Source organism: Odocoileus virginianus, chromosome 13 (assembly GCF_023699985.2).
Source record: "Odocoileus virginianus isolate 20LAN1187 ecotype Illinois chromosome 13, Ovbor_1.2, whole genome shotgun sequence".
NCBI classification, from domain to species: Eukaryota; Metazoa; Chordata; class Mammalia; order Artiodactyla; family Cervidae; genus Odocoileus; species Odocoileus virginianus.
The window spans coordinates 38549306-38562566 of NC_069686.1; the positions used below are offsets into that span (position 1 = coordinate 38549306).

The 13261-nt window shown below is 36.6% G+C and overlaps 1 protein-coding gene across 9 annotated transcripts in view; it reads right to left on the bottom strand.

Annotated features, from left to right (window-relative positions):
• Positions 1–13261, bottom strand: part of MBD5 (methyl-CpG binding domain protein 5) — a 470032-nt gene that overhangs the window by 18567 nt on the left and 438204 nt on the right. For all 9 annotated transcript variants that reach the window (XR_011490988.1, XM_070476233.1, XM_070476235.1 and 6 more), the window contains one exon: positions 8903–10111. Coding sequence is in view for 8 of the 9 variants with exons in the window: in XM_070476233.1 (XP_070332334.1) it covers positions 8903–10111 (1209 nt within the window). In the remaining variant the exon portion in view is untranslated. The remainder of the gene's footprint in view (positions 1–8902; positions 10112–13261) is intronic.

A 13261-nucleotide genomic window follows, 5' to 3' on the forward strand; every position in this document is an offset into this window, starting at 1 on the left:
TATTTTTATTTTTAATTAAGTGAGTAATAAGGGGCAGTAAAAGCATTTCCTGCACATTTTTTTTTTTATGTAGAAGTCACTGTTTTATTATTTAATGTGGTAATAATGCACACTAGTATTGTTATTTTACAGATGGGAATGAGTTTAAGTTAAATGGCCTGCGTCAAAACTCAGGATGACTCCAAAGCAACCTTCCTCTACCACACCAACTTTAATATATGCTGAAATATACATATATTATATAGAGATGTATATGTGTGTATATGCATATATACATACACATGTGAGTATATCTGTCTATATATACATACTCAAAAAATTAGGTCAAATTATAAATCCAATTTTTATTTACAGAAATTTAGATGATGCTTGCTCAAATTTATCTTCAAAAAATTTTTTTATACTTGAATAATTTTCTGGTGATTTTTAAGACTAATTTTCCACCATGATTTCTTCATTTAAATATGCCTCTAAGGTTCTAAGGTACTCATAATAAGATATATTATTTATAAAGAATTCAATGACCTTGAAAGAGAAAGCAATGAGAGTGATTTCTGAACTATAAGATACATATCACTTTGTATTTCTAATATGATAAGAGCATATATATCCAGAGGTAAATGTTCAGTTTATTTGGTTTCAGAATTTTAGTACTCTTCTGTATTGTGAAATATAATACATGAAGAGTGTGTGTTTTGGGGGGGAAAATATTTATCCACTTACACAATATTCAAGAAAGTCTCTAAAGATAACCCCCTACAAAGGTATCAGGGAACCACAAAATAAATTCCATTTCTAGTCAAATATAAACCATATTTAATGATTTAATGAACACTCATAAATTAATTAGCTAACTTGTAAATAAAGAAAGTACTGGGAATCAAATACATAAATATAACATTAAAAAGATTAAACACATACATATTTTTAAATAAAACTTACACTGAAGGAGCAAGTAATTTAAGATACTTACTATTTTAATCTGGAATTTAATAATCTTATATTCCTATATATTCACAAGCCAGAAGTTTCATAAGTTATTTGATTTCTATCTTGGTGAGAAATTGGGGGAGGACTTTATAATATATCTTTACTCATAATCGGCCAACATATTCTCATTCTAACAATGATGATGTTAATAGTAATGGCTATCATGGTATAACTGTGTACCTATATGATTTAGGAATTAGAAAGATAACCAAACTTTATGTATTTATAGTACACATATTATCTCATGTATAAATATACACATGTGCTGAATTTTTAACTTCTAAATCCCTTCTTTCATTCCTTCAGATTCTTTAGATATAATAATTCTTTGGCATAACTAGACCTATAGCCTGTTCAGTAAGGTTAGAAACATACCCATAAAGCCAGACATGATTATATGGTGGATGTTTAAGAGTTTCCTGAACAAGTCTGAAACTATGGCTGCTTATTTTGTTCACAAGGCACATATTAGAGATTGGATAATTAAATTCAGTTTGATTTGAGGTCAGCACAGTAGCATGGAGTGTATCTCAGAAGTAAGTCTATGACATAAAAGAAGACATAAACATTTCAGAGAGTCAGAATGACCCTCTGAAAGTGAGCTACAGTATATATTAGAAGAATTTGGATTAAAGATCCTAGATCACTTTTGAGCCAGTTAACTAGAGAAGGTGTCAAAACTCCTTTCAGGTGTTAATCCCCGATAACAGGATTAAATCTCTTGGTGATTCCTTTGCTGGTACTTAGTACTGAGGCTAAGCTGTCACACAAAGGTCAAAAGACAGAGCACAGCCATATCACAGATTTCACAGCAGAGAGAAAGCAGCTGACCTCAGTTGCCCCTGTTTCTTCTTCACTTCCCCATCCCTTTTTTTTTTACAGTGTCATCAGTTTCTGTTGTTGGGGAATGGTATCATGCAAAGAGTACTAAAGTGAGAGTTAGGAGACCAGGGTCGAGCCTTGGTTTAACTGCTTGTGGTTTGTGTCTTTAGGAATGCCTCTTTCCTGAGCTCCAAATGGAAAGAGTTGTGCACATCTTTATGGGTCACTGAGATTATCTATTTGGATTATCTAAGTATGAAGGTGCTTTATAAACACCAAAGCAGTCTTTCCCAAAGTGCTACTGGTGGCATGTGAAATTGTTTCAGGTGGAACATAGACCATTAAACATTTTTAATAGTGATATAGTCATAAAAATTTATATTAGAAAAATACAAAAACATTATACCTATGCTTTCACATATATCTTAGAATAAGACTAAAAGTTATTTTTAAAGTGGTTTGAACAGTGCCTACTACATAACGTGTCAAAAATATTTGTTGAACCAATAAAAAATGAGTAAATAAGAATTTAAGGACAAATTTTAACTAAGTATTTGTACAGGTAACATGTGACTTGAGCTGAAATCTGGGAAAATCAATAAGCAATAAGCAAATACGAGGCATTTATTAGGTTTATTTTCAAACATTTATTAAGTAGTAACTACTTTAAGCTGAAAAAGTCCTGCTAACTTAAGTGCAATATTCCAACATTTTTTCAGTATGGGAATTAATGATAAATAATTTGGGGTAGAAAGCTGACTCACCTGTGACAGAAAGGATGAATTTAACAATAATACTTAAGGAAAAATTCATAAAGTGAACCACAGTTTTTTCAAATGGACTAAGCTGATCAACATTACTGCAGTTTTAGTCAGTGGCACTATCTGAGGGTTTTTTTTTCCTTTCATCTTCACTTCAGATAGAAACATTTTTAAGTACTAGAGAACAATACTACAGGACTAGAGTAAATCTATTCTAAATGTGACAAATTTTATATAGATCCATAATACATACAGAATTAAATGTTTTGAATAAACTTGTACTTTTAAGGATACACTGGTTGAAGAGTTCATGTAACAGAAGCATGTATTTGCCTCATACTTGAGATTCCATTTGCTAGTTACCACATGACAACTGTATTGACAAGCTCAAGAACTCCATACTCAGTTTCAGTTATCTAGGAAGGGAGACAGGCCTCCTCCTTTTCCTCTTTAATCTTCCTCAGGGGGAAAAAAACTTCAAAGTATTCCACAATTACTAAAGTTTACCTAAACTTTGTACTCAGTTTAATCTTTTCCCCAATATTCATATTTTTGGTGTTACCTAGTTTTTCCTTTTTATTATCTTTCAAATTTTGATCAGGCACTGCCTTTGTCTGGATTTTATCTTGCTGATCACTTTCCAAAAATTATTCTTCTTTTTCAAAAAGATTTTGTTGCTGCAGACTCTTGACTGCCTCAGCCACTCCACCAGTCAAAATGCAGCCCAAATATCATGGATATTGGTTGGGTATAGAGAAAATAATTCATTTCCAGAAATGGTTAATAAAATATATATGGCAAAGGAAATATACAAAGAATACTCTAACAGAGAATGACAGTACCAAAGAATACAAATAGCTAACACTGATAAGCCCAGAAAGAATATTCCTTAAAAGTGTTTAAACATCACAGAAAGGCACACCTCCCAAATTTAGTTCCCAGGCTCAACTTCTTAGGTTATACATCTGCAGAATAACACTGTAAGCTGTCTCTGGTTTTGCTCCATACCATCAAAACATGAGTGCATGTGATACTGAATGACAAACAGAAAGTGACTGTCCCAAAATAAATCTGGCATGAGTTTTAATAATGATGAGTTCCGTCTGTTTTGAACAACATTCAGAAAGCTAGTTTTATCTCTTCCTGCCAAATATAACCCTGTGGAAAAAAGTCAAAGAGTGAGTCTAGAGAAGGAGCACCCTACCCATTGCTTTAAAAACTTCTTCATTTAGCCAGGTGATTTTTCTGGATTATTAGGAATGTCTCTACCTGTCCAACAACAACAAACATTTCATTGAAAAGAAACATTTTGGTGCCAATATAGAAATAAATTCTTTCCTAAATTTGCTTCCAGTCAGAACACACACTGAATATAAGAATAATGAAATACAAAGACCAATGGGACAATGTTCAAAAAGAGTAAAAATTATCCACTCAGAAAAAAAAAAAAGAATTTCATTTTTTTGATTATTATTTGAGTCAACACTTTTAGGCTAGTTAATGTAAGATCAAAGATGGTAGATGATAATTACAAAGTATGTTTTAGGAAAAAAAAGAACATTTTTTTCTGCTTTAAAATAATTATTGAAATAACGACGTAAAGATAAGCATCTCCCCCCACAGTTGCACAGGGTTAAAATGTCTGTACATTATAGTGTATAGGTGTAATGCCAGCAGAAGCCATTCTCCTCTCCAAGAATTCCTTAATACTATGCCAAGATCTGGCAGTATGTTTCTCCAGCTCTGACTAAGCACTGAGGTCTTATTCTTGGCTGCTAAATCTGAAACTATAAAGGGCTCATGGTTCAGGGAGAAACTTGCACCACTTCTTTAGAAAAAGTATACGTATCTTCTAGAATGTTCTTATTACAAACTGACAGGCAAGGGAAAAACGTATTAGTAAGGAGATACCACTTCCTGAATGGTATCATATAAGCCACATAATATCCTTCCAGTGCTGTAACAGCTTCAGTATTGGGATAATATTAAATAGGTGTGATTCAGTCCAACTTTTCACAGACTGTTAAAAATCTCTACTAATTAATACTGTTGAGTGTTTTGGTGGGTTGGAGGGTAGAAGAAGAATGTCTGAGTTTATAGTTTTTAGAAACACTGAGAAGAGGGGGACTTTCAAGTTTATTCACCAAATTAAGTCCTTTAAAATGTTTCCAAGTAGAACTCCTGCCTAAAATGAACAGTTAATATTAATTTATGATCAAATATGACAATTTGTATGCAATGTCCTGAGGTTCATAAAAAATAGTTATAAACTATTTCATTCATTAAATATATTAATACTATCCTTTAATCCCCAACTTGGTTAATAAGTCCTTAATTTATGGATAATTCATGGATAGGTATATAATAATGAAGGTCAAATGACCACAATTTGGTAATGGTGGAATCCAAATTCATAAGGTTATTTAATACAGAGAACAGAGAGGAGGAAGTTAATTTTTACTGAGCCTCTTTTATGTATCATCTATTTCTGGTGGCGGATGGTTCAGTCACTAAGTCGTGTCCGACTCTTTGCGAACCCATGGACTGTAGCCTGCCAGGCTCCTCTGTCCATGGGATTTTCCCAGGCAAGAATACTGGAGTGGGTTGCCATTTCCTTCTCCAGGGGATCTTCCTGACCCAGGAATCGAACCCAGGTCTCCTGCATTGCAGACAGATTCTTTACTGACTGAGCAACGAGGGAAGTCCTATCTATTTATAGTATTGCATTTAACATCATTCTGAGTGGGAATTAATATTCCCACTTGAGGAGCTCTGGAAATTAATACACCCACTCAGGACCATTTAGGTAACTGGTAGAGCTGTATCTAAGCTCACATCAGAATGCCCGAAACCCAGGCCTCTTCTTACCACATGGCTTTCTCTCTAGTCTCCTCTGTGTTCACACAGTATTTGATATTTAGAAATCCTACCTCCTAGAAAGTAATCTTGGAAACTGCAGGGTATTTCTAATGCACTATTAGCAATTCTACTACATTTAACACCCCACTGAAGATTTAAAAATGCTTTTCTAAAATCATAAGCTGACCAAGTCATTTACACTCATGACAAATAGTTAGTTGGCTAAAGTATCAGGTTATGGGCAACTTGGAGATCTCAGTCCCTGCTCCATTCACAGCCCTGACCTATCAGTCCAGAGACTACTCAGGCAACCTGAAAACATGAGAGGTGTCCGGCTTATTCTGAATTAGTTCCCTGTAATCGTGGTAATTGCTTTTTTTCTAGTTTTTGTTGTTCAGTTGCTCAGTCGTGACTGGCTCTTTGTGACCTGTGCTGGACTGAAGCATGCCAGGCTTTCCTGTCCTTCACTATCTCCCGGAGTTAGCTGAACCTCATGTCCATTGAGTCGGTGATGCCATCCAACCATCTCATCCTCTGTCACCCCCTTCTCCTCCTGCCCTCAATCTTTCCCAGATTTTTTTCTTCTCTGCTTCCAAAAAGAATTTGGAGTGACTTGTTGAGAACAAAGGTACTAGCAAAAAATAAATGATAGGTTTGTGAGATATAGGGAGTGGGAGGAGATAATAAACCTGTTCTAAAATTTGAATTAACATAGATGTTATCTGGTGGGGTCTGACAGCATCTTGGATTAATTTACTCAGGTGAACATAGAAATACTAGTATGAAAAATGGAGAGGCTAAAAAGGTTTTAAATGATTATGTGTAAGAAAATTTTTCAGCAAACCCTTTCTTCTGAGATACTACAGACAGAATTACTGGGGGAAGTGGTCCACATTCCACATCAGCAAGATGGAATTAATAAGATTTTACTATAATAAACAAATTGTTCATGAAGTCAGTCTCTGTCTTTCTCTCTTGACTTTATTAAAATGTCAGGCACTGCTGCAGTATATGGAAGAAAACCTAATGTACTGCTTACCTTTTTAAAAGCAGAAGTCTGGTTATAAATGCACAAGGCTTTATGTATCCAACATTGTGAGAACTAAGAGATTCAATGTAAATGAAATTTACCTCATAATTGGTTCACAGTTTTAAACCAGTTTTAATGTAAAATATGTTTTACAGGAAATCTTTTCAGACAGATCATGCTTTGTCTTATACAGATATTAACCATAGTTTAATCTTTTCTAGATGAACCAGGATCACCAAGACATCAGGCAAAGGACATTTAGCTGAAGTCAGAGAGACCTATTTTTGAAACTTCACCTTTTCTGGTGTTATAAATTGAGAACAGTGTTTGACTAGCTGGGCATCATTAATGAGGAAGACCTTCCTTTGTTTTGTGAACTATAGGAGAAAAAAAGGGGTTGTAAAGTAGCACTTTGCTTTTTTATGTGCAAAAGTGAGGTGTCCTGAAAAGACCAGAGATATTTTAAAATGTTAAGTGCCCTAGAGCTTTTAAGACTGATATACTTTGCTTTTTTAGTGACAGATAAATATTTCATGTGTTATCATTAATATTTCATTATAAATTTTTAGTTTTTCACCTCTAAATGTATGCTTTCAATTACTTTCTCTGATTTACCAGAAGTATTTTTAGTGTATCTTTTCATCAAGATTTTGATATCAAAGTTGTGAGAATGAAAAATTACAATGTCAGCCAATGGGTGAGGGGATATTTGAATTTACATAAACAATTTTATGCTCCCTGTTAGGAATTCATCTATTGCCAATAACAGGGAAAAAGAATCTGGATTTTGTGAAACACTTTTATTTGATAGTGATTGAAAACCAGCTGATTATTTAAATAAAGTAAAAAAATGTTTCTTGGACTCTTAGATAATGATTCTTTTTTTTTAGGTGCATCTCCCTAAACATCAGTGAGTTCAACCCCAGGAGTTTGCTAGCACAGACTAAGCAGATTAGGATCATGGTTTAAAGTGAAATGTGTTAAAAGTACATGCCTTTATCCTCCTGAGGACATAAAAAGATATTTAGACAAGGCTTGTAGGACAGGAAGAATGTTTCCAGGGAAGGGAAGCCATAATCTTTTTGTTAGTTAAGCTTTTTTTTTTTTTTTTTTTGTAAAATGGCACAATAAAAAAGACTTGGTTTTATTTGTACAGATTATAAAACAGTGCAATGTCTACATCTTGTATTTGTAGCAATTCCATTTATATCATAAAAGCCCAATTTTGCTGTTTCTAATTATTTCTTGAATAAACTGTCAAAAATATTTAGGTTTATCAACCCAAAGAATGTCTGTCTGGTCTTGGAGAGATTAGAGAGTAAAATGTTTTGTGAATAGGAATATGGAATTCATTTTCTTATCAAAGGTAGAAACATTATGCTGAAAGTGTATCCTGACAAGTATATATTAGACATTATAAGCAATGGGTTTAAGGACCTCCCGGTCATTTGGAGAAAGACAATCCTTTTATTGTGCTGGCAAAATGCTTTTGGTTTCCTTTGCCATTAAACCTAAATGCCAGCGGAGGTTTGAGCACAGTTGAAATAGCTTTATACAACATAATCTTTAAGAGAATAATATATACCTGCAAAAGGAATTTTTGTTTCCTAAGGAAATGAAAAATTACATGTTTCTTCATCCTATGTAGGGAATGTGCATTATTTTCATCTCCTGCTCAGATACAAATTTTTCTATCTACTTTGAACATTCTGCATATTTCTTGCCTAGTGAGTCAATTCTACCAATTGTGGGGAGGGGGAAAGCTCAGAAGACCCTTACTAATTTCTTCTAAATTGAATGGTAGTTTTATGGAGAAGTTTTCATTTAATTTATGCGATCAGATTGTGTTAAGTAGAACCAGACTACGGGGTTAAACAGTTCCATATGTTTCAAAGACCCAGAACTTTTCCTGAAAGGAGACACCATTCTAAACTCAGATGTTACCTCCTGTTTCCAGAAATGGCTGCAACTCCACACCAGTTTTAGCTTCTCCCCAGCTTCGTGTATCACACATGAGTACATGGGAGAGGTCCAATCCCCTGGCGCTTTCTGTCACCTGGGAGGACCCCTACCTCTGCCACACTGCTGGGTTCCAACAACTGCCAGATTTTTCTCCCCCCATCATTGCTACTTGCCTTCATTCTCTGTATAAATGCAGAAGTAGGCACATGCAAGGAAGAAAGGCCAAGTTAACCAAATTCTGGAAATCTGGTTCCTGGGTCAGAGCCATGCTGAACCCTAGTGGGATCTACAAATGCTTCACAACTCACCCCTTGATGAAACGACATTTTGGTGACTACAACCATCCCCTCTTCATTTATGCTCCAGAAGTTTGTGAGACCTCAATGAGTCATGAAGAATCCAAAGTGATGATAACAGAAAATAAGAACTGACATCTGAACAAAGGTTAGTATTTGACAATGGATAAAGATTGGTATACCTTCCCTTCCTCGGGGCTTTGTTGACAAGAACTGTGAACGTCGTCTTCTCTGACTAATTTTCCAGGCCAGGAAGTCAGTCCTTTGATTTGGCCCCAGACCAAGTCGCCAACGTTGAACGTCCTTGGCCTATAAGGGATCAATTCATTTGAAGAGGGGGAGTCTGGGTTCCTTAGGTCATCTTCACTACTAATGCTTTTAGCGTCTGAAGGGCTAGGTACACACCCGTTAATGCTTTTGGCATTAAAGTCTCCGTTGTAATGGATGTAGTCTTTGACCAGAGAACTCTCTAAACTATTGGAGGAGCTCGGAGATTGCTCCTCTAGGACAAGGTCTTGCTTTGCGGTGCTCAGCAGCTCTCCAAAGCCCCGACTCTGCCGAGATCTGTTCCCGTTAATGTGTGCGCATCTTTCCACAGTGTTCTCTAGTCTCTCCTTAAAACTCATCATAGTTCTTTTGTAGTTATTATACCTGAAATTCTCCTCCAAAATTTTATCCCCTTGACAGTTTCTTGGTGGTAACAGTATTGGGTGCTGTTCCCCAGGCAGAAATGGCAGTGTAGAGACATTGTTGGGCCTTTCGTGACAAGGACTATTGTGGATGTGGCCTGGATGATCTAAAAATTCTTCACACTTCCACCTGTTTCGCTCCCCTCCAGGGCTTTGCTCCCCATCCCACTGTTTTTTAGATGTGTGGCAACTTGCTGACTTGAAATATTCAAAGCCATCTCCTTCACTGGAGTTCTTCCCGTGGTCCAGACTGCTGGGGAGCCGAGCCCCTCTTGCACTCCTCAGTCGCCCATCATGATCCACACTGCCCATGTTTCGTCCATGAATGACTGCACTCACCGCACTGGGGAGACTTAATGGGTCACCAATGGAAGCAGTGAAGGCACTCATGGCACTCAGAGCCGGAATGGGGCTGATCTGAGTTGTACTGTTGACAGCAGTGGTGATGACAACCTGCATTCCTTTGCTGGCTGCATCCACGACTGCTTTGTAAATAGCATCTACGGAAGCATCGCCTTGGCCCCCTACGATGAGGCCATCCTTCATCTGCTGACCTAGAGATGGGTCAATCCGCGATTGCAACTCACAAGAGGTGTCTTGGAAAGGTGGAAGTGTAGTGTTTGGATTTTCGGGAAGTGCTGTGAGCCCCGGCTGAGTGCTTATTCTTTTGTTTAGGAGAGCTGCATCTTCCTGCATTCTCACCTTAAAGAAATAGACAGGATGTAGTGAGACAGAGAGAGAAAAAAATATTCAAGTCCTTAAAGAGAAAGACTGTAATTTTAAGATTTACCAGAAGACCAATGACTATAACAAGGAAGGCCATATAAAGAAAGAATAAGACTCAAAAATAAAATTAGAAGTCACTCTGTATAGAAAGACATGTCTCGATTATACTTGGGTACTATTTCTTTGATTGGAATCATGACAGATTAAAAAAAATTATATTACTAAACATTCTCTAGAAAAATTACAGTTGAGGTGGTTGGACATGAAACGTTTTCAGGCGATGATTCCATGTTTTTAGTGTCATTACAGGTTTTCAACTTGGAATTCAAAGAGAGAAACAAGTCTGTCACCAGCATTGCTCACATTAAAAAGGGAGACAGGCTTTAAAAATGATCTCTAACTCATTGATATTTCTACTGAATTAAGTGAAATATAAGATAAAACAATATATATATATATATATATATATATATATATATATACACACACACCCCTTTCTTAACAATGAACTATTTCTGTTGAGTTGTGCTCAGTTGTGTCTGATTCTTTGTGACCCCACAGACTGTATCCTGCCAGGCTCCTCTGTCTATGGGATTTTCCAGGCAAGAATACTAGACTTGGTTACCACTTCCTACTCCAGAGGATCTTTCTGACCCAGGGATGGAACCTGTGACCCTTGCATTTCCTGCATTGACAGGAGGATTCTTTACCACTAGCACCACCTCGGAAGTCCCCAAACTATTTCTGGGATGACATTGAATTTTTGAAGTCTTTAGATAGGGTAGTAATACCAGCACTTCAACCTTACTGGGTCACTGCCTGAGGGACATTCCCATGCTGTCAACAGAGATAATGGCTCTCCTCGGAGGTGATGCTTCATTGGAAGAGGTGATGGGAGGAAATGGCCAGTGAAGAGTACCAATGCTCAGCATGGGAATGATGAGTGCACTTTGAAAAAGTCCATAGGTTATTCTAGTTTCACCAATCCCAGCTAAGAATTGCTCTCCAGAACCTTGGTACTTTGGATTTCCTGTCCCCCCTCCCCCTGCTTCATGATCACCCATGATCACTTCCTTCCTGTCTTTACATCTTTTCCTGCTAAACCAGAACCTGGGATCCATCAGCAACATAACTACTTTCCTGCCATTCTCCCCTTATCTACACCTACCAGATAAAAATCCCAATCTTGGGTCAATTTAGCTCCCTGCCTTATGTATCTATATGCACAGTGAGGATGCTGAGCATCTATCCATAGGAACTTATGGCATCCAATCTCAGCTGGGGGTTTGTATTCCCATCAATCTTATGATCCTCTGGTTAGGTATCACTCTCTGTCACAAGTATTCAGATTTTATCCACTTCCTCAAGCCAGCTATACTATTTCCCACATTACTCTTAGTAATTGACCCTACTTAACAGAGATAATCAAGTTTCTAGGTTAGGAATTCTCATTATTCTTATACTCTGCTGCTGCTGCTGCTGCCAAGTCGCTTCAGTCGTGTCCGACTCTGTGCGACCCCATGGACTGCAGCTCACCAGGCTTCTCTGTCCATGGAATTCTCCAGGCAAGAATCTTGGAGTGGGGTGCGATTACCTGGTCCACTTATACTCTGCTACTCCCTGCCTTCTGGCAGCACACATTTCCCTGCAACAATGTGTCCCTGATCCTGTCCTGCTTCCCAGTGTAAGAGGAGCTCCCTCTGCTCTCCAAGAGTAAGTACTCTGTTTATACTCTGGATACCAAGCCTTTCCTCAGGGATCTTGCCTTATCTGTTACTCCTTCTCTTCATTATGTTCAATCTCTTCTACTTTTTTGGGGGGGGGGAGGGTCTTTTTTCTTTATCATTCAACTATATGCATGGCTTCCATATTTTATCAATATAAGTTTGCATTCAGCCTATGCCTGCCTTGAGGCACTATTTTATTTCTGTTATGTTCTTTGTAGTTAAGTTTTTAAAAGTTTTTAAAAGAGTAATCTAAGCTCTAATTTATTTTTCATTCTTCCATCCATTGCAATCTGGCTCCTGCTCCCATAACTCGCAAAAACTGCATTCTACCAAGTTACTGATGTTTTAACTGCTAAATCTAATGGATCCCCTTCAGGCTTTACCTACTTATTTACTCAATGACATGGTTGAGAGCTTATTCTTCCCTTCTAAATTATTTTATTACATGAGTATTTTTTCATTGTCCAAAAGAGAAAAGCTTTTTTCATCACTTTCCCACCCAAATCTATACTTTTGCATCCCATTCTGATTCCATTTCTTTCTCAAAAGTGATCAGTGTTTGAGTATATCTTCATAGACTTGTTTTTAATACCTTAAGTGTGCAGATGTACATCTAGTTTCCCTTCTTTCTTTCATACCTTCCTTTCCCCTTGCCTCATTTCTTTTTTTCACATAAGTGGTATTATATTTTAGTACTTCTCTATAAGACAACAGTGTTGGAGTTCTGTAATCTTGTCGATCTTTCTATATCAGATTATATAAACCTACCTAATCTTCAAAACTACTAGATAGATGAAGATAGCAAAACATACTCAATATTTAACTATTTTCCTACTGATGGTTGCTTAAGTGGTTTCTAATTTTTGACACCACAAATCAAATTGCAACAAAACATTCTAGATTGTGCCTTGATTTCTCCAAAATATAAAAGTTGAACTGTGGGGTCAAAGGACACACACATATATAGACACACACATATGTGTGTGTGTTTGTGTGTGTGTGTATAAAATTGATAAACTATCAATCACCCTCTAAAACTCCTATGTCAGCATACAATCAGACCAACAATATATCTGAAAGAATCCATTTCCCCACACCTCTGTTAGCAAAGGATATCATCTATCTGATGGACATAGTAATGTTGTAATTTGTATAATTATGATTATTCATGTTTGTTACTAATTATTATTTAATTTTCTGAAATGTCTGTTCATTTCTATTGTTCATTTTTCTAGTTGATTCTTTTTTCTTCCTAATATGTAGGAGCTTTTAAAAGATTATGAATGGCAATTATTTGCTATTATTATGCATGTATTAGGTTGGCCAAAAGTTCGTTTGGATGTGGCCAATGAACAAACTTTCTGGCCAACCCAGTAACTTCTCCCAGGTTGCCACCTGT